Below are 18,311 nucleotides of genomic sequence, written 5' to 3' on the forward strand. Positions count from 1 at the left end.
TTCGGAAGCTTCCAGCCCGATGTTGGGCTCTGAATATGCATGGCAGGGGCTGTAGAAAGGCATTTCCTTTTGTCCTCCAGGGAAATACCTACAGCTAGCAGCTAATCTCCATAAGACTTTCCAACACCTGATTTTGCTGAAATCTAAAGCTGCCAGATTTTAGCAGGTTTCTCTTGGTACCCAGGACTACAGTCACGCTTTCATAACTAAGCCTGATACCCCTTCATGGCTGACAAGGGCCAAAAATTATTTATCAGCTTTAAGTGAGTACATCAACACTGTAGCTGGTATCTTGTGTTTGAGGTCATGGTCTCAAAATTCTGAATCTGGAAAAAATAGGGGATATGGCTATAGGAACACTGACATTCACATTAGAATGATTCTAACAAACCGCAGGTGTTGCCTTCATCTCTGGCTCCGAGGGTGTCCAGGAATCCAATGTGCCTACAGGAAAATTTTCAGCTCTGCTGTGACAACCAGCCCCCATGCGGTTTGATTTTCAATGGACCTTTACCTCACCCACAGGGACGGACATCCATCCAACAGGATGGGTGCGTGTTTTCACTGGAGCTATGCAATGAGGGTTGATTTTACTCCTCCTCTTCTTGCAGGAACACAGACTCACTTTTGCAGTTGTGATCCAAGTGGAATACCCCAGCCCACAGACGGCTAGACAGGTACAACACTGGCTTCTTCACACTCCAGTTAATGTGCTCTGTGTCTGAAAGACGAAATACTGCTGCCAGGAAATCAATTACATTAATCATCATCATCATCTTTTTTGAAGGATTAACTTGCTATGAGTATGTCTGTCTGTCTCCTGTATGGCTCTGAAATCTGACTGGCTTGAAATTTAATTTGGAGGCATTGTAATTAAACCTTGACATTTGAAGTAATTAATGAGCAAGCTTTACATTTTAGCATAGTCTCAAAGGAAGAGCAAGGTGCTGACAGAAATGAAATAACTTCGTTAATTTAAAAGCGTCAAAGTTTCTGTAAGCATGTGGTTTGTATTGCTGGGAACAATCTCTTCAGAAACAGCACTGTAGCCTCAGCAAATCTAAATCTTGTCCATTCTATAAGGAGGGATCGAAGAGGGGAGACTGCAGGAAACAGAGGGCAGGAGTTGGTATTCCCCATCAGGGAATATATTTTACATCACCAGCTCTGCTCCTTCACCCCAAAATCTTCGGAAGGTCCAGGAAACCCAGACTGTGAGCATCTCCAGGAGCTGTCAAGGAAGAAGGCAGATTCCAAACCACTGCTTACTATTTCAGCTGGAAATTGGATCTTATTTATATCTATAAATAGCCAGAATAGGTTTCTTTCCATCAGTGCCTCTGGGAGGTTGTTCATCATCACATGCATATTCAGAAAGGTAAAGAATAATCATGTGTTTTAGCCCAAAAGCCTCTCGGAGAGAGACATGGTCACCTGTCACCCAGTGAAAGCCGTCGAGTGGGTACACAAGTCAGGATTGCTGCAGTTTTACTGCTTGAGAAGGCAGCAGTGTAAATACCAAGACTCTTAAGTGAAAAGGTCAGGACTGGCAGCACTGTGACACTCCGATGATGACTCACACCCTACAAAATCACAAACATTTTTGAAGGACCCTTGTGTCAATCTTTTGGTGATAAGAGCTTTTGCTGAGCTTAAAAAAAGTAGTTCATAAAATCATAAAACTATAAAATCATTAAGTCAGGCTCCTTAGGCCAACACATTGGGAGCCAAGTAAATGGCCTTATATATTTTTATGGCATCTGATAGCACTCAGCACTCATGAAAACCAGAAGCAAGTTGCTTATTTTCAGTGCCCTCAGTGTGGTCAGAGAGTCTGACTTAAGAAGGCCATTTTTAAAGTTCTACTCCTGTATGAATAGATTTCTGATGTATGCAGAGTAGAAGATGCAAAGGAGGGGTTAAAACAGACCTTGTATCAAAGTATGCAGATCTGGGCAGTGTCTGAAGGCTTAGACTTCATTTCAGGCAGCAGTTCAGAGCAGCCTCCTCCCTAGCTCCATCACTCAGTGCCGGGGTCTTAGAAATGAACCATGTTACCATAAGTCACTTGAGCTGTTGTACAAGATGCTCCCCTCACTCATTTGTGTGTGCTTTTGGAGCATCTCCTTTGGCTTTGGTGGGCTGAGTGGTATAAAACACATTATCTTGCTGTGTGCAATTAATCATGATGTTTATTACTAACAATGCACCGGGAACAATTTATCAAGCTTCTTCCCATTTTTCTGTGCTCTGTAAACAAACAGGTTGACAAGCCCTTACTACAACCCTGCTGGCTGTGTTCCTTCTCTCGGTGTGTTTCTGTGAGGTAGGTCACAATAGTGGCCATCTTCATCATGGCAGTGAGTTCTCAGTCACATAAACTCAGCTTTTTTGAAGCAGCTAAGATTTGGAGATCCGCTCTACTTCCCTACACATCCCAACCCAAGCTGGGTGCCATGTGTTGAGACCAGCATCTAGACCAAAATAAAAAAGGTTTGGAGTTGCGACTTAGTTAAAAGGTTTTAAATACTGATGTGAGTTCCTAGTGAAAGGAATCACTTTGCAAAATAACAGTCCAGCTTCACAAGCTGATTAGATTAGCACTCCAGCATGCTTGTATCAGCAGTGCTGAGTGGCCAGGTCGCCACTGCATTAGTAGCTTGAGTTCTTGCAGTTCTTGACCTTCTGCCCACGCTGACAATCTACTAGGCTGGGTTCAAAGTAAGCTTTGGATTAAGCTAGAAATGTCAATGGTTAGAGGAGGGACCATTAGCTGACCTTTGAAGAAAATTTTTAGTTTCCCAGGACCTAGGAAACAGTGGCTAGGAAACAGAGTGGGGGCAGAGAAAAGGTAAGCATGCCTGAAGGAAAGTGGCACTGAGGCAATTCAGCAAATATAAATAGGCCGTGCCAGGCTACAGAATTGTTCGTAGACGTATCTGTACACTACACTTTGGCCCTGGCCGGCTTTCTCTCAGAAGCCATTAAGTATGACCCTGTTCTGCAGTGCAAACTATTGCAGTAGTCATTGGAAGCTCTACCAGTCATTGATGTCTTCAGGCATCCCGCAGCTCTGCAGGTGGTAGAACAGCTCAGTTCCCGCAGGGATCAGGGATATGTTACACATGCAAATTTGAGGAGTTCTCATATTCTCACACTGATGAGGCAGAATAGCTGGATGTACGCAGGGATGAAAGCAGAAACTGGAAAAGCCATCAGTCTGCTCCTAGGACAGAAGAATGTGTGTCACAGATAACACCATCACTTAAACTAGGAACATTGTGTTGTGACTTCCAGTGAAGCCAGTAGTGCTACAGGGCCCAGGCATTAAGGAGACTTCTCTTCGTATACTCCTCATCCTTGCTGTTTAAACCAAAATGATGGGACCATCAGAAAAACAGATTAATAAGGCAGGAAAAATCATACTGAGGACAGACCTCCTGGCTGACCAGCTCAGTTTTGTTCCACTTAATGAGAACAGTGCCATAGACTGGTGGCCTGGCAGAAGCTGTGAATCCAAAAGCTTTCTTTCCCCTTTTGAATTCCTTTTAACTTAAGAAAACTGTCAATGATGTCCCACTAGTATTGGCTCCTTCATGCTCACTCACCTACGTCTCACCTGCTATTGTATAGAGCCAATACAAAACATGATCACGCAGGACAGTTCATGTCAGACTCTTGATCTTGTTTTTTCCAGTATCTAACTGCCATCTCACTGAAGATGTTGTGGTCTGGGATGTTTACTGCTATGCTATCTCAGGTATGGGAAGATTGACATTAAAATAAGAAATCTGCCAGCAAACATAAATCTATCAAGGCACTGATTACAGAGCTCTCATTACTGTTATTTTAATGATACTTAACAATTCAAGCACAAAAATTGTACTTTTAGGCTGGTAATTATAATTGTTGGTGTTGATTTTCTGACATGAATAAAACAGGTGAGACTGCAAAGGATCGGTTTCAGGATGGAGTGCTCTGTGGCAGTATAATTCCTGCTGTGTCGCATAAAGCATCCCTAATTTCTATCACTAAAACCAGCCAAGCATCCAGCAATCCTTGTTTTTAAGTCCATCAGGAAGGCACCTTCTCATTCTCTGGAAGCTTTGCCAACATAACACATCGTGGAGGGGTGAGAAAACATAAATCAGATCTTTGAGCCATTTATACCTGAACTTCCAGTCTCAGAGAGTAAGACCAGAGCTGGAAGGGTTTTGTAACCAGCCTGGTGAGGCTGCACCAGGTCACCTGAGTTCCAATGAGAGTGCCACTAATTGGAAAGCTTTTGAGCATTATCTGGGGGTAGGTTTCCCAGTGTAATGATCTGTCAAACAGTGATGGTTTCCAAGCGCAAAACCTGTGGCCATCTGTAATCCTTCCCATCTAATCTCTTCCAAATTCTTTCCATTCCCATAATGCCTATATATGTGGCAGCTCTTAGCTCTGTGGGAATGGAAGGACCCTTTCTTTTTACTTTCTGTGCTAGCTTTGTAGGATTTTAGCATTAACGGGCATTCTAATTGTTTTATTATGAAGCACACAGACACAGAACCCTTTAGCAAGGGCACCCTTTAGAAATAAATTGAGTCATCATCCTTATAATAGAAAAGCTAATTCAATATGGATCTGTCCTCCAGTTAAGGGCATGCACATCTCTTTCAGAATCGTATTACCAACTGACCAGACTTCTGCTAGTAACTGCTGTTTGCTTTTCCTGACAGATCTCACTGCCCTGCCTGTGGAAACAGCTTTTTGATGGCTGCTACAGTAACACGATAGTGTGGGATCATCTTGGTCCTGGGCCCTTCTCTACCAGTGCGGCTGTACTTCCAGGACTACTACATCATCCGCTGCTAGAAGGACTCAGCTTAGAGACTATTTGTCCTCTGACCTGCCTTCCTTCGTACACAAAACATAGCTGGTGATACAGCCTTAGGATTGAAGTATCCTTATCCTTAATATGGAAGAAACTATCAAGGCTGTAACACCCACAGAACAGGGCATGGTTGTACCGCTGTACAGACTGGTCTGGCTGCACTGGTTTTTTAACTGTAGTCAATCGATTTTTATCAGATGCTTTTACTTGTTAGATTTTCCCAGGTAGTGGGAACAATTCAGCAAATAATATAAATGATGGAACATGCAGTCAAGGGGATCGCTTGTTTGGTTGGATCTCCTTCTGCACAAGGGAGGCTTTGTGCAAGCTCATAGAGCTCCATGTTCAGCTGTGGGCAGAGCTGGCAGCAGGCATCGGGCTTTGTCTCCGTGCAAAGTCAGGCTGGCTTCATTAGCCATGGGGCTTAAAACTCATTAGTTGTGAGGCTATGGCCAGTCTGCTGGGAGGCTGCAGTTCCTCCCAAGAGGCGCTTGTCTCCCAGCAGCAGTGGTTAGGGGGCAGCTGGTCCTTTGGGCAAAGGAAGAGGCTCAGGCTGGACTCGGGGAGGGTTCCGCGCTGTCCGTGAGAGCTGCCACAGAGGTTGTGTTTCTTTGGCAGTGCTGCTTTCCTCTGCGACCAGCAAAGCAGGAAAGGACTGGTGTCACCAAGCTAGCTGACCCACAGCCCACGAGTCAAGGACACGGGCTGGTCGTGGTTCCACCAGCACCTGGTCTTGAATGGGCATCGTGATCCGACATACTGCAAGAAGTACCTCCAGAGAGTCCTCCCTAGCAAAGTCCCAGGGGTGCCCAGTTCTCTCTCTTACCTTCTCCACCAGAGCAGTTTATCTTTCAGTTCTCTTCAGCAGCTTCTTCCTCTGGGAGATGTCTTTCATCAGAGACGTGTTTGTTGCCATGGCATTCTGCAGCTTCTCCTGGAACATGAGAACAGGACAGTATCAGTGTGCACAGCAACAGCTCCCAGCCTGCAAAGCAACCCTTCTACTTCTCCAGCTTGGTCTCAGCTGGTGGTACGGGAACTTTGCTCCCAAAGGAATTCTGTGGCACCACTTGTCCCCTGCAGAAGGCAGCATCATGCCATGGTCACACAGCTACTGCTTTGCTATATCCTGTGTGTCACACTGCAGCACAGCCCATGGCGCAGCAGCCAGAGGTTGGGATTGACCCAGGCAGAAAGGCTGATGGGAAAGAAGCAAATACACTCAGCTGAGAAGCACTTTTCACTAATCAGAGCAGAGACTCAGAGTACCGGCTGCAGTTCATACATCTTTTCAAATGTCACAGGTTATGTCAGAAAGGTATTTGCCTGTGCAAGTTGGCACCAAAGCTATTTCCTACTGGATTTTTTTCCCTGGGGTGTAAAATGCAAAGCATGAACCCCATCTTCAGGCAGCAGCCAAACATTAATGAGGGCATTGCTGCTCTTGGTGTGTCAGGCCAACTTCCCAGCTGAACTGTTAAGTTAGTGGGAAGGCAGAGAGGTATTTGGTCCCAGATATGGGACGCGGCGGGACAGGGGCACAGGGGACATGGGCACAGGGACGGGTCCCCTGGAGAGGACTACATGGAGCCCAGCCAAATTGGGAAGCTTCTGGGAGCTGCTAGAATGAAAAATATGCCTGGCATAAAAGGCACCCCTTCAGGAAGTTGACAAAAAGGAGGTTTTTCTTTCCAGTGTTGACTTCTTCATCTCACACTGTAGATTTAAGCTTCTCTACCAAAAATCTTCACCTCACCTGTATTATTATGCCCATCTTTAGAGACTGGGAGGCTCTGATCTCTGTTCACCTACTTGTCGTCAAGAAAGTAGTGAGATGAGAGGACAGTTCTGGCTCCCACTGTCAACTCAGGACCACTCACAGCAATGCTCTGCTAGGAACAGCCCTCACCAAGCAAGCCTGTCTCACTGCCTGAGGGACAGCATGTTGAAAGAGGTGTGGAAAGCAGCAAAACTGTTTGACACCTTGGTGATTGTAAGGGTCTCGGAGAGCCACACCTCAAGATGCTGCAAGGTCTGCTCCAAGCCTTCCTTTATCCTCTGAATCTCATCCTTCATCTCAGTCAGCTCCCACTTAGCCATTTCACATTTCCGTTCCACTGCCAGCCCTACAAAACAGTCCATTGCACCATGCAACTTGCATTTGGACCTGCCACCTCTGCAACCACCAAAGAACAACACACACGCTGTTAGAAAGCCAGCACTGGCCAAGTGTTGCTACGTGTTTCTGTATTCGAAAAGAAAATAATCTCAATGGTCACGTTAGCAGGGTTCCAGCTTACACCAAGGACAAGCGGCCTCTCCGGAGCAGAGGTAACTCAGGGCCATGCATGGGCTGACCTCATCTGTCCTCCCATCCACCCACAAAGCCCTCCTACGCAAGGACTTTCAGTTCAGGGCTAGAGGTTAAAGCCAACGTGGCAGCTTCCCGTGGGCAGGTAAAACACCTCGTTGTAGCAAAGATGCTAATTGTTGTGTAGGACAGATGGGGTCTCCTACCACTGCCTGGGTCAGACACCCTGAGGAGCTGAGCTCACTGCAGCACGGGCAGGTTGGACCATGCTCTCAGGAGAGCTGCCAGCCCTTGGGAGCAGCTCACTGTGATGTGGGGACACAGCGAGGCAGGCACCGCTGTGCAGAGGGCAAGTGCCTGCCCGTTCTAAAGCAAAGTTCCTAAGGGCTCAGTCTGAGACTAAGTGGAAAGCAGCTCCTTAGGCAGTCGCTAAAATCCAGTGCAGGATGTTTGCTGAAAGCAGCTCCACCTCAAAGGGTCCAGAGCTTCTGTTCACTGTGGCTCTTGTGAAAAGGCAATGTTCACACCAGGAGGTAAAAATCGGCTCCAAAAGCCTGTTCACAGCTCCAGCAAGAAGGAAGAGAGCAATACGCACTCAGCCAAGGTACCTGAGTGTGGGTGCACATCACTCTGAGCCCACGTGAACTTCCCCAAGAGAGAGGAGAGGAGCAGAGCAGAGCATCCTGTCACAGACCTGGCACAGCCTTGGGCAAGTTTCCGGCTTTTTTGGCACCAGCCTCCATATTTAACTTCTACTTTAAATTGCATTATGTGGGCTAACTCATCCCAGAGCTCCCTGGCACTTGCTGTTCAGGAGAACACAGTGCTGTCACGCAGCTGGAGGAGGATGAACAGGAAGCAGCCTGGTCTTTGCTCTTGAGTGCAGGAATGGCAAAGCAGCCCACATTCTTACACCTATAAGACCAGCAGCATGTTTTTGCAAGCTGGTGTCTAGATTGAAAGCTCATCATAGAATCATAGAATGGTTTGGGTTGGAAGGGACCTTAAAGATCATGCAGTTCCAACCCCCCCTGCCATGGGCACAGACACCTCCCTCTGGGTCAGGTTGCTGAAAGTCCCATTCAACTTGGCCTTGAGCACCTCTAGGGATGGGGCAGCCACAACTTTCCTGGGCAACCTGTGCCAGTGCCTCACCATCCTCAGTGAAGAATTTCTCCCTAATGTCTAATCTAAATCTTTCCCCCTCCAATTTAAAGCCATTCCCCCTTGTCCTATCACTCCATGTGCTTGTAAAAAGCCCCCACACAGCTTTCGTGTAGCCTCTTTCATTACTGGAAGCTGCTCTGAGGTCTCCCCGGAGACTCCCCCCGGCTGAACCTCAGCTCTCTCAGCCTGCCCTCATAGCAGAGGTGCTCCAGCCCTCGCATCATCTTCATAGCCTCTTCTGGACACATCGCCACTGCAAAGCCCAAGTGCAGGAGGCTGTTGGGGTACTTTGTTCACCACATTTCCAACTGGGGAGCTTGGCTGCTCACCTCCTGCCAGCTCAGTGCCCACCTCAGGAGGTCAGAGCGGAGCAGGGTCAGGTCTCCGTGCAGCGAAGCAGCAGCCAGACCCCAAAATCCTGCACCTGCAGCCCCACAGCCGCTGTCCCCGCTCCAGAGCCGAACCGTGCCAGCTCCGGGGGGATCGTGCGCCTCGGACCGCCCGCAGCACCGATGCTCGGGCTCCCCCCTCGGCTCGGGGCGGGCTGAGCCTCAATGGGGCTCGGCGGAGCTCGGACAAGGGCCACCCGGGGCACCGGGGCTCGGGATCCTGCCCAGCCCGCAGCCGCGGCCACCGCAGCGCCGCCCGACACCGCCCGCTGCCGGCAGCGACCGGGGCTGCGGGGACACGGGACACGGGATAGGAGCATGGGGACACGGGACAGGGGACAGGGGACACGGGATAGGAGCATGGGGACACGGGACAGGGGACAGGGGACACGGGACACGGGATAGGAGCATGGGGACACGGGACAGGGGACATGGGGATACAGGACAAGGGGCAAGGGGGACATGGGGACACGGGACGGGGGCACGCAATAGGGGGATAGGGACAGAGGACGGGGACAGGGGGACAGGGGATGGGGACAGGGGGACATGGGACAAAGGGACAGGGGGACATGGGTAGGGGCACAGGGAGCACAGGGACACGAGACGGGGGCACGAGATGGGGGGACAGGGGCATGGGGACATGAGGACATGGGACGGGGGACAGAGGGCACGGGGACAAGGGGACAAGGGGACAAGGGGACACAGGACAGGGGCACAGGGGGCACAGGGACATGGGACAGGGGGACATGAGATGGGGGACATGGGATAGGGGCACAGGGGGCACAGGGATGGGACAGAGGGACATGGGACAGGGGCACAGGGACATGGGGGCACAGGACAGAGACACAGGGGGCATGGGGGACATGGGACAAGGGGGACATGGGATAGGGGTACAGGGGGCACAGGGACATGGGACAGAGGGACATGAGCACAGGGGTCATAGGGACACAGACATACATGGGACATGAAGGGACGCAAGATGGGGAGGACACAGGGACAGAGGCACAGCGGGCATGGGGACATGGCCATATATGTGACACGAGGGGACATGGGATGAGGGGGACACAGGGACAAGGGCACAGGGGACATGGGCACATGGGGAAACATGGGACAGGGGGGACACGGGGACAGGGGCACAGGGCACATGGGCACACAGACACAGCCATGCATGGGATATGGGGGGCAGGGGGACATGGGCACAGGGACAGGCCCCTGGTGAGGCACTGTGTCCTGACTGCTCCTCACCAGACATGCCAGGTGGGATGCAGCCCATCAGCTGGGCAGCAAAGCTTCTATCCCCCAGCTGACATTTGGGGTGCATCTGCACCACAGTGGGGTTTCTCTGCCTGTGACGCTGCAATCTTCCTCTTAGAGGCTTTGCTTTATCATGGTCTGGCTGTAAAACCAGGGGGAACAGTAGCATCAGTCCTGGAGGCAGCCGCCCCCACAGGCATGCCTAATTTTAGGAGCTTGGCGAAGGTGTGGAGCATCCTCTCTAAATGCCCCTGTTGCTGGATCCAGACCACGGCACAGCGACATGTTCTGCCTTCCCTGGGCTGGATGCTCAGGACCAACAGCAGTGGGTGGCAGATCTGCTTAAAAGTGCATCTCTCCCCCGAAAGCTGATGACGTGGCCGATGATGCATCTCTGTAGCTTTTCTGGGATGAGGGATGCGAGTCAACCTAATTGCATTAACAGAAGACAAATCAGCGCCCTGGCAATGCTGGTCCCTTTCTCTGGCCAGAGCATGTCAAAACTCATCTTCAAAATGCATCTTGAGTCACAACTGCATTCGATCCATGGGAAGAACCACACGTCCTGGTCTTGTCAGCGGCAGGGATGAACACCTCTCATTGACGGATTTTCATCACATACAGAACTTGATGCCAAAATCAAGCGTTTTGAGATGAGGAGGAGACAGCACGTATGTGACACAGCCTGGAGGTCCTCTTTGTGTGCAGGGTGGGATAGAGATCCCATGAAAAAGCTTAAAATGGGGTCATGAATTAGAAGCTGTGTTAAAAACAGTGTTTGTGTGAGCTGGTTGATTAAGACCACAGAGATAATTGTAACACCAGACCATCAGTCTCTGCACTGGTCCACGTTCTGTGATGCTCTAACCTGAGAGTATTTCCTCGTTCCAGCCAGTATTTCCTCGTTCAGTAGGATGGGCAGAGGCAACTGAGTGACCCCAGGAAGCCGTGACAGGCCGGTGGGCAGGGACGGCATCTCTGGAGCATCCAGCAATGTTGTGTTGGAGGCTTTGCAGCTGCAGGAATGCGGGGTGCAGTTTTCAATAAGTTTATACCTCTGTCCAGCTGCACAAAGCTTTTCAGAGGTCAGCGAGAGACTCAGCATGTCTCTGCAGGAGGATTTGTCCCTTGCCAAACACCAGACTCCAGAGCTCTCAAGTACCTTCAGGACAAGATGTCCAGGTGCTTTCAATTGCCAAAACCATATTTTCCCTGACTTTGCTCTGGGAAACAGCTGGACCTGATTTGAAAATAGTATCAATAATAATGAAAGCGGCTCACTAGCATTTCAGAGAAAGTAGGTAAAGCTTGCTAAACTTCCCTGTAAGTGCAAACAGGACTTTTTGCTGTGGAAAGTGCCAGACAGCATCAGAAACCAATAGGCTGCCCTGGTTCCTCAGCCTGGCAGCCGAGGCATCAGCTGGAGCAGCTGGCAGCACGCTGGCTGGCTTTCCAGCAAAGATCAGGTCTGGCAAGATAGTTTGGTGGCCTGTCTGTGTCCCACAGAAAGCACCGAGGAAGATGTCATCAGTGAGGAAACTGCTGACAACCTGGCGTACTCCACTGGGAAAATGATCCTTCAGGAAAATTTCAGCCAGGTCAACATTTGAGGACCTATGCCCAAACAGCAGCACCCCGAAGAATGCAAATCTCCCTTTTAATGCAGGATTTTGCCCCGGGCTCGTGAATTTGCTGGGAGAGATGAATGTCTCAGCTGCGCAGGGGTGCAGCTCTGTGAAAAAGCACACGTCGGTATCATGGTGCCGCTTTCAACCTTGCTGTCATAAATTCTGGTTTATGCAAGAACTGACTGCTTTGCTTGTGCATTTCTGCATCGCCTCCAGATCCTAGGAGATGATGCTCATCTTTGTCCTGTGGTTCTGGTGGGAAGAGGCTAGTAAGCTGGACTCTGGACATGGCAGAGTTTCCTAAGGACAGGCGATTTTCCTCTTGCTTTACTAAGACAGGTTTCATAGGAGTCGGTGCTGTGCTTGCCTTTTCCCGCCAGTGCCAAGTGCCCTGGGAGAGCAAGAGAGCACTTTGAACACATCGTACTTGTTTTCCAAAGATCCTGCAAAAGTCTTGCCTGATGAGCCATGACGAGCCATGACAAGCCATGGAGAAATGATGACACATGACGATGGATGACGAGCCATAATGAGCTGTGATGAGCCATGAACAAGGCATAACGAGTTGCGATTAGCTGTGACAGCGCAGGACTAGCCATGAAACACAATGACGATGCATGATGAGCTGGAAGGAGTGACAATGCGTTCCGAGCCATGCCGAGCAATGACTACATGTGCCAAACTATGACAAGTGATGACAAGATGTGATGAGCTGTGCTGAGCCGAAATGAGCTGTGACAAGTGATGCCTACACGTGCCAAGCCGTGCCAATCTGTGCCGAGCGATGCCTACATCTTCCAAGCCATGCTGAGCGATGCCTACAAGTTTCGAGCTGTGATGAGTGACAACAAGACGTGCCGAACTGTGCTGAGTGATGCCTACATGTTCCGGGCCATGCCGAGCGATGCCTACATGTGCTGAGCGATGCCGAGCGATGCCTGCACCTACCGAGCAATGCCGACACACTCCGAGCTGTGCCGAGCGATGACTACACATGCCAAGTCATAATGAGCAATGACAAGATGTGACAAGCCGTGACGAGCCATTCCAAGCTGTGCCGAGCAATGCCTACATGTGCTGAGCTGTGCTGAGTGACGCCTACATGTTCCAAGCTGTGCCAAGCGATGCCTATATGTGCCAAGCCGTGCCGAGCAATGCTGAGCACTGACAATGCGTTCTGAGCCATGCTGAGCGATGATTACACGTGCTAGGCCGTGATAAGTGATGACAAGCTGTAACAAGCCGTGCCAAGTGACGACAATGACGTTTTCCGAGCTGTGACGTGCTATGACAAGATGTGACGAGCTGTGATGAGCCGTTCTGAGCCACGCCAAGTGATGCCTATACATTCCAAGCCATGCCGAATGATGCCTACACATGGTGAGCGATGTCTACACATGCCAAGCGATGCCAAGCGATGCCTAAATGTGCTGAGCTGTGCCAAGCAATGCCTACATGTTCCAAGCTGTGCCGAGTGATGCCTACATGTGCCAAGCCGTGACGAGTGATGACAAGACATGCTGAACCGTGCTGAGTGGTGCCTACACATGCTGAGCCATGCCGAGCAATACCTACACATTCCGAGCCACGCTGAGCAATGCCTACATGTGCTGAGCTGTGACGAGTAATGACAAGATGTAATGAGCCATGCTGAGCAATGATGATGATGTGTTCCAAGCCGTGATGAGAAATGACAAGAAGTTACGAGCTGTTCTGAGCCACGCCGAGCGATGCCTACAAGTTCTGAGCCGTGACGGGTGGTGACAAGACATGCCGACCCATGCCGAATGATGCCTACACGTGCTGAGCCATGCCAAGCCATGCCAAGCCTTTCTGAGCCATGCCTAGCGATGCCTACATGTGCCAAGTGATGCCTACACGTGCCAAGCAGTACTGAGCGCTGACGACACGTTCCAAGCCGTGCTGAGAGATGATTACACGTGCTAGATCGTGATGAGTGATGACAAGCTGTAACGAGCCATGCCAAGCGACGACAATGCCATGTTCCGAGCTGTGACGAGCGATGACAAGATGTGACGAGCTGTGACGAACCGTTCCGAGCCATGCCAAGCGATGCACACACGTTCTGAGCCATGACGAGTGGTGACAAGATGTGCTGAGCCATGCTGAATGATGCCTACACGTGCCAAGCCGTGCTGAGCCTTTCTGAGCTGTGCAGAGCAATGCCTACACATGCCAAGCGGTGCCGAGCGATGCCTGCACATGCCAAGCAGTGCCAAGCGGTGCTGAGCGATGCCTGCACATGCCAAGCAGTGCCGAGCGGTGCCGAGCGATACCTACACATGCCAAGTGGTGCTGAGCGATACCTGCACGTGCCAAGCAATGCCGAGCGATGCCTGCACGTGCCAAGCAATGCCGAGCGATGCCTACACGTGCCGAGCGATGCCTACACGTGCCAAGCGATGCCTGCACGTGCCAAGCGGTGCCGAGCGCTGACGACGCGTTCCGAGCCGTGCTGAGTGGTGACGACTCGTGCCGAGCGGTGCCGAGCGCTGACAAGCTGTGCCGAGCCGTGCCGAGCGCTGCCCTCCACCGCCGCCGCCGCCGCGCTGCGAGCGCTGCCGGGAGCCGCCCGCAGGTGCCGCGCGGCGCCGTGGTGTTCCTCCGCGCCGCCAGGGGGCGCTGCGGGCGGCCTCGCGGCTCCGGCGGCGGCGCCCGTTCCGGGTTGGTGCGCGGCGCTCGGGGCCGGCCCAGGCTGCAGCCGCCGCCGCCGCCGGCACCGGGCCCGGGCCTCGGGACGCTCCGGCCTGGCCCCGCCGCCGCCCCCGGGCCGGCCCCGCCCCGCGCCGCCCCGGCCTGGCCCCGCCGCCGCCCGCCGCCGCCCTCCTGCGCGCCGCGCCCCGCCTCGCCGGCCTCCCGCGCCGGCCCCGCGCCCTCCTCCTCCGCCCGCAGCCGCCGCCCGGCGCCGCCATGCCCGGGCCGGCCGCCGGCAGCCGCGCGCGGGTGTACGCCGAGGTGAACAGCCTGAGGAGCCGCGAGTACTGGGACTACGAGTCGCACGTCCCGAGCTGGGGGTAAAGCGCCCCGCGGGGAACCCCCTCCCTTCGCACCTCGGGGCGGCTTCCCGGCCCCCACCCCCCGCCCCGCTGTGGGGTGTCCCGGGGGCTGGGAGGGACCCCCCTCCCCAGTCCTGTCAGTGATCGCCCCCCTCCCCGTTTTGGGGTGTCCCGGAGAGCTGGGAGAGCCCCCCACTTCCCAGTTCTGTTAGTGATCCCCTTCCCGTTTTGGGGTGTCCCAGAGGGGGTGGGAGCCTACTGCCCTGTTAGGGATCCTCTCCCCCCACCCCTCCGCTTTGGGGTGTCCCGGAGGCTGGGAGAGTCCCCCCCATCCCAGCCTTGTCAGTGATCCTCCCCCTCCCCGTTTTGGGGTGTCCCGGGGGCTGGAAGAGCCCCCTTTTCCCAGCTCTGTCAGTGATCCTCTCCTCTTCCCTCTTTTGGGGTGTGTCAAGGAGCTGGGAGAGGCCCCCCCTTCCCAGTTCTGTTAGTGATCCTCTCTCCTTCCCTGTTTTGGGGTGTCTCAGCGGGTGGGAGCCCCCCATGGCCATCCCACTGTGCTGTTATTGATCCTCTCCCCCTCCCTCATTTTGGTGTGTCCTGGAGTGGGTGGGAGCCCCCCAGCCCTGTCAGTAATTCTCCCCGTTTTGGTGTGTTCCGGAGTCTAGGAGACCCCCCCTTCCCAGCCCTGTCAGTGATCCTCTCCCTCTTCCTCATTTTGGGGTGTCCCCGGGGTCTGAGGGGGATTTGGGAGAGCCCCCCCATTGCCAGCCCACTGCTCTGTTAGTGATCCTCTCCCCCTCCCCATTTTGGGGTGTCCTCAGGGGCTGAAAGCTCCCTCCTTCCCCAGCCCACCGCCCTGTCAGCGATCCTCTCCCCCCTCCTGTTTTGGGGTGTGCCAGGAGAGTTGAGGGGGATTTGGAAGAGCCCCAGCCTGTTGCCCTGTCAGTAATCCTCCCCCTCCCCATTTTGGGATGTACCAGAGGGACTGGGAGAGGCCCCCCCCCCCCCCAGCCCTGTCAGTGATTCTCTCCTCATTTTGGAGTGCCCCCAGGGGCTGAGAGCCCCTCTTCCCAGCCCGCTGCCCTGTCAGTGATCCTCTCCCCCTCCCCATTTTGGGGTGTCCTCAGGGGCTAAGAGGCCCCCATACACACCTTCCCCGGCCCACTGTCCCCTCAGTGATCCTCTCCCCCTCCTCTGTTTTGGGGTGTGCCAGGTGGGCTGGGGGGAATTTGGGAGAGACCCTCGCTTCCCCAGCCCACTGCCCTGTCAGTGATCCCCTCCCCGTTTTGGAGTGTCCCAGACTGCGAGGTGCTGGGAGAGCCCCCCCTTCCCCAGCCCACTGCCCTGTTAGTGATTCCCTTCCCCCTCCCTGTTTTGGGGTGTACACGGGTAGCTAAGAGAGGCTGTGAGAGCCCCCCCGTCCCCAGCCCACTGCCCTGTCAGTGATCCTCTTCCTCTGTCCCCTCTCTCCTCTGTGTCCACAGCAATCAGGACGATTACCAGCTGGTCCGCAAGCTTGGGCGAGGGAAGTACAGTGAGGTCTTCGAGGCCATCAACATAACTAACAACGAGAGGGTCGTTGTGAAGATCCTCAAGGTGAGTGTCCCGTTGGTGGTGTAAGGGGCTTGTGGTGGCTGGAAATGAGGGGGCAAGGAGCTGGATGGGAAGGGCCAAAGGACTGTTGGATCTCCTCCTTTACCCCAAAACTCTTGTCTCATTGAGGACACTGGGACGGTGGGTTTGGAAATGGATTTGCTGTTCTATGTGTTCCATGTGCTGTAGTGATATTTTCATGTCTCTTGTCCAGCACATCTCTGGGCTGAGAGCTCTGGGGGAGGAGAGCCGTGAGTCCTGGTGTTTGAACAGTATAGCGTGTGTGGCCTGTGTTTGGTAAATCTTATCTGGCAATGCGTGTCTAAAACAGCCAGGGACTACCATGTCAGCAGGAATGTGACGCCTGGAGGTGGGGGAATCCTTCTGTTAACCTCTAGAGAGCTGGCATGTGGCCTTTCTGGAGTCAGGCTGTGGGATGCTCTGCAGACAAAAAAAAAACGGGCAAAATTTTATATTCAGTCCTTTAGAGGATCTTATGTGGAAAAGAACTTTTCTACAAGAAGACCAAAAACATCATGGAAACTTGAGGAGACTGAAAGAGGCCACCTGAAGCCTGGCAGTGTTGGTGACCTGTATTCTCCTGAGTTGGCCTTAGTGGGATTGGGCTGTGGAGGCCTTTGTGCAGCAGTAAGAGGTTGTGGTTTGGGATGGGTGAATGCAGAGGTGAGCTGCTGCAGTGTTTGGTACTGAAGCATTGTGCTCACAGTGAGCTGTGGCTACTGTCCTGGCAGCATTGATGTTGGTGATCTGGGAGTAGACGGGGGCTTTAAAAAAAAGAAATGAAAGATTAGAGTAGAGGTGCTTTTGGTTTTGGCTTGGGTGACTCTTATGACTGTCACTTGTTGGACCAGCAACACTTGTCACTTGTTCCCCAGGAGCACGTGGGAGCTGATGTCTGGCCATGGGTGTTCTAAGAATTCGGGCACATGTTGATCCACAGCGTGCAGGGAGGTCTCAGCTTAACCCACCCTTGCAGCCACTTAGACTTACAGCTACCTGGGACATGCGTCTCACCTGCTTTAAGGCATTTGCTAGATCCACTCCAACAGTGTGGCTGCCTGTCTGGTTTTGTCTTTGGTCATCTCCCCACTTGCTCACTCCACCTGCTTCCTTGGGATCTTCCCAGGGGGACTTGTCACTATTTGTCTGGTCACTGCTCCTAGGCAAGGTGTGATCTCCTGTCTGCCTCTGGGATGAGGTCCACACCCTCTGCTTTGGCTGTGGTCAAGGTGGTGATCAACAGTGTGATTTGGGAGAGCCCTTGTGGCTGAGCCTGACATTAAGGCAGAGTGGTGAGGCCCACATGTCCTTGACATGCTGTGTGGGCCTCCCGCTCCTTTGAATGCTTTATGTGGTTTTGGAGTTTGGTTTTTTTTAAGCAGGGGCAGACAGGAGTTTCTACTATGAGAGGATGGTCAAAGGTAGGCAGTGCAGAGCTTGGTTTCATGGCTTGATGGCTTGTGTCTATGCTGGGGAAACTGCGCTTCTGTATGCTGCTCTGGAGCCCCTGATGGTCTCTTCAGGGCTGCTGTGGTTTGTTGAGACTGTAGGTATTGACCCACATAGAAAGGCACCACGAGGCTGAGAAGGCACTGCAGGGGAAGTCATCAGAAATCTTCCTCCTTGCTTCTTCCCAGCCTACAGAGCCTCCCCCGGAGCAATGCTCCTCTCCCTGTGGCAGACAAACTCTTGTCATGTCTAGGGAGCCTGTCAGCACTGGACTGCGAGTCAGCTGGCAAGAGTCATCTGAGGGCAGCTGGGTGCTTCTGCTCCTTGGGGCCTGAATATGTTGCCTTAATGCCCTGCGAGCAGGGGACTGGATTGTCCCAGATTTGAAGCGGATGGTGTTGCCACCGGTTGCCCTGGCTCCCCTTACTTGCATTAACATGCAGACGGCATTCCTGCGAATGGGCAAGGAAAAGCAGAAAGTCCAGATAAATAAAGATGAACTTTTCTCAGAAGGAAGCAGGTCAGTGAAAAGTGAATTTCAGAGCACCGTGTTGTGTAGGTTATGAAGACCTGTGAAGTGTGGCAATAACGTCACTCTGATCTGTG

At 52.6% G+C, this 18,311-nt stretch overlaps 1 protein-coding gene and 1 long non-coding RNA gene across 4 annotated transcripts in view; one reads left to right on the forward strand and one right to left on the reverse strand.

The window, feature by feature from the left end:
• Nucleotides 1-275: 275 nt before the first annotated feature.
• LOC128853513 (uncharacterized) lies at nt 276-9,094 on the reverse strand. Its single transcript, XR_008452088.1, has 3 exons — nt 6,893-9,094; nt 5,703-5,810; nt 276-3,226 (listed from the first exon to the last, which is right to left on the reverse strand). It is a non-coding gene; the product is annotated as an uncharacterized LOC128853513 (long non-coding RNA).
• A 5,383-nt stretch (nt 9,095-14,477) lies between these two features.
• Nucleotides 14,478-18,311, forward strand: part of CSNK2A2 (casein kinase 2 alpha 2) — a 30,253-nt gene continuing 26,419 nt past the window's right edge. For 2 of the 3 annotated variants that reach the window (XM_054078780.1, XM_054078779.1), the window contains exons 1-2: nt 14,479-14,660; nt 16,127-16,238. In XM_054078780.1, the coding sequence (XP_053934755.1) occupies nt 14,557-14,660; nt 16,127-16,238 (216 nt within the window). In that variant the 5' untranslated portion in view covers nt 14,479-14,556. Of the gene's footprint in view, nt 14,661-16,126; nt 16,239-18,311 lie in introns of all 3 variants that reach the window. The other variant, XM_054078781.1, reaches the window with a different exon arrangement.

This window comes from Cuculus canorus, chromosome 13 (assembly GCF_017976375.1).
Source record: "Cuculus canorus isolate bCucCan1 chromosome 13, bCucCan1.pri, whole genome shotgun sequence".
NCBI lineage: Eukaryota > Metazoa > Chordata > Aves > Cuculiformes > Cuculidae > Cuculus > Cuculus canorus.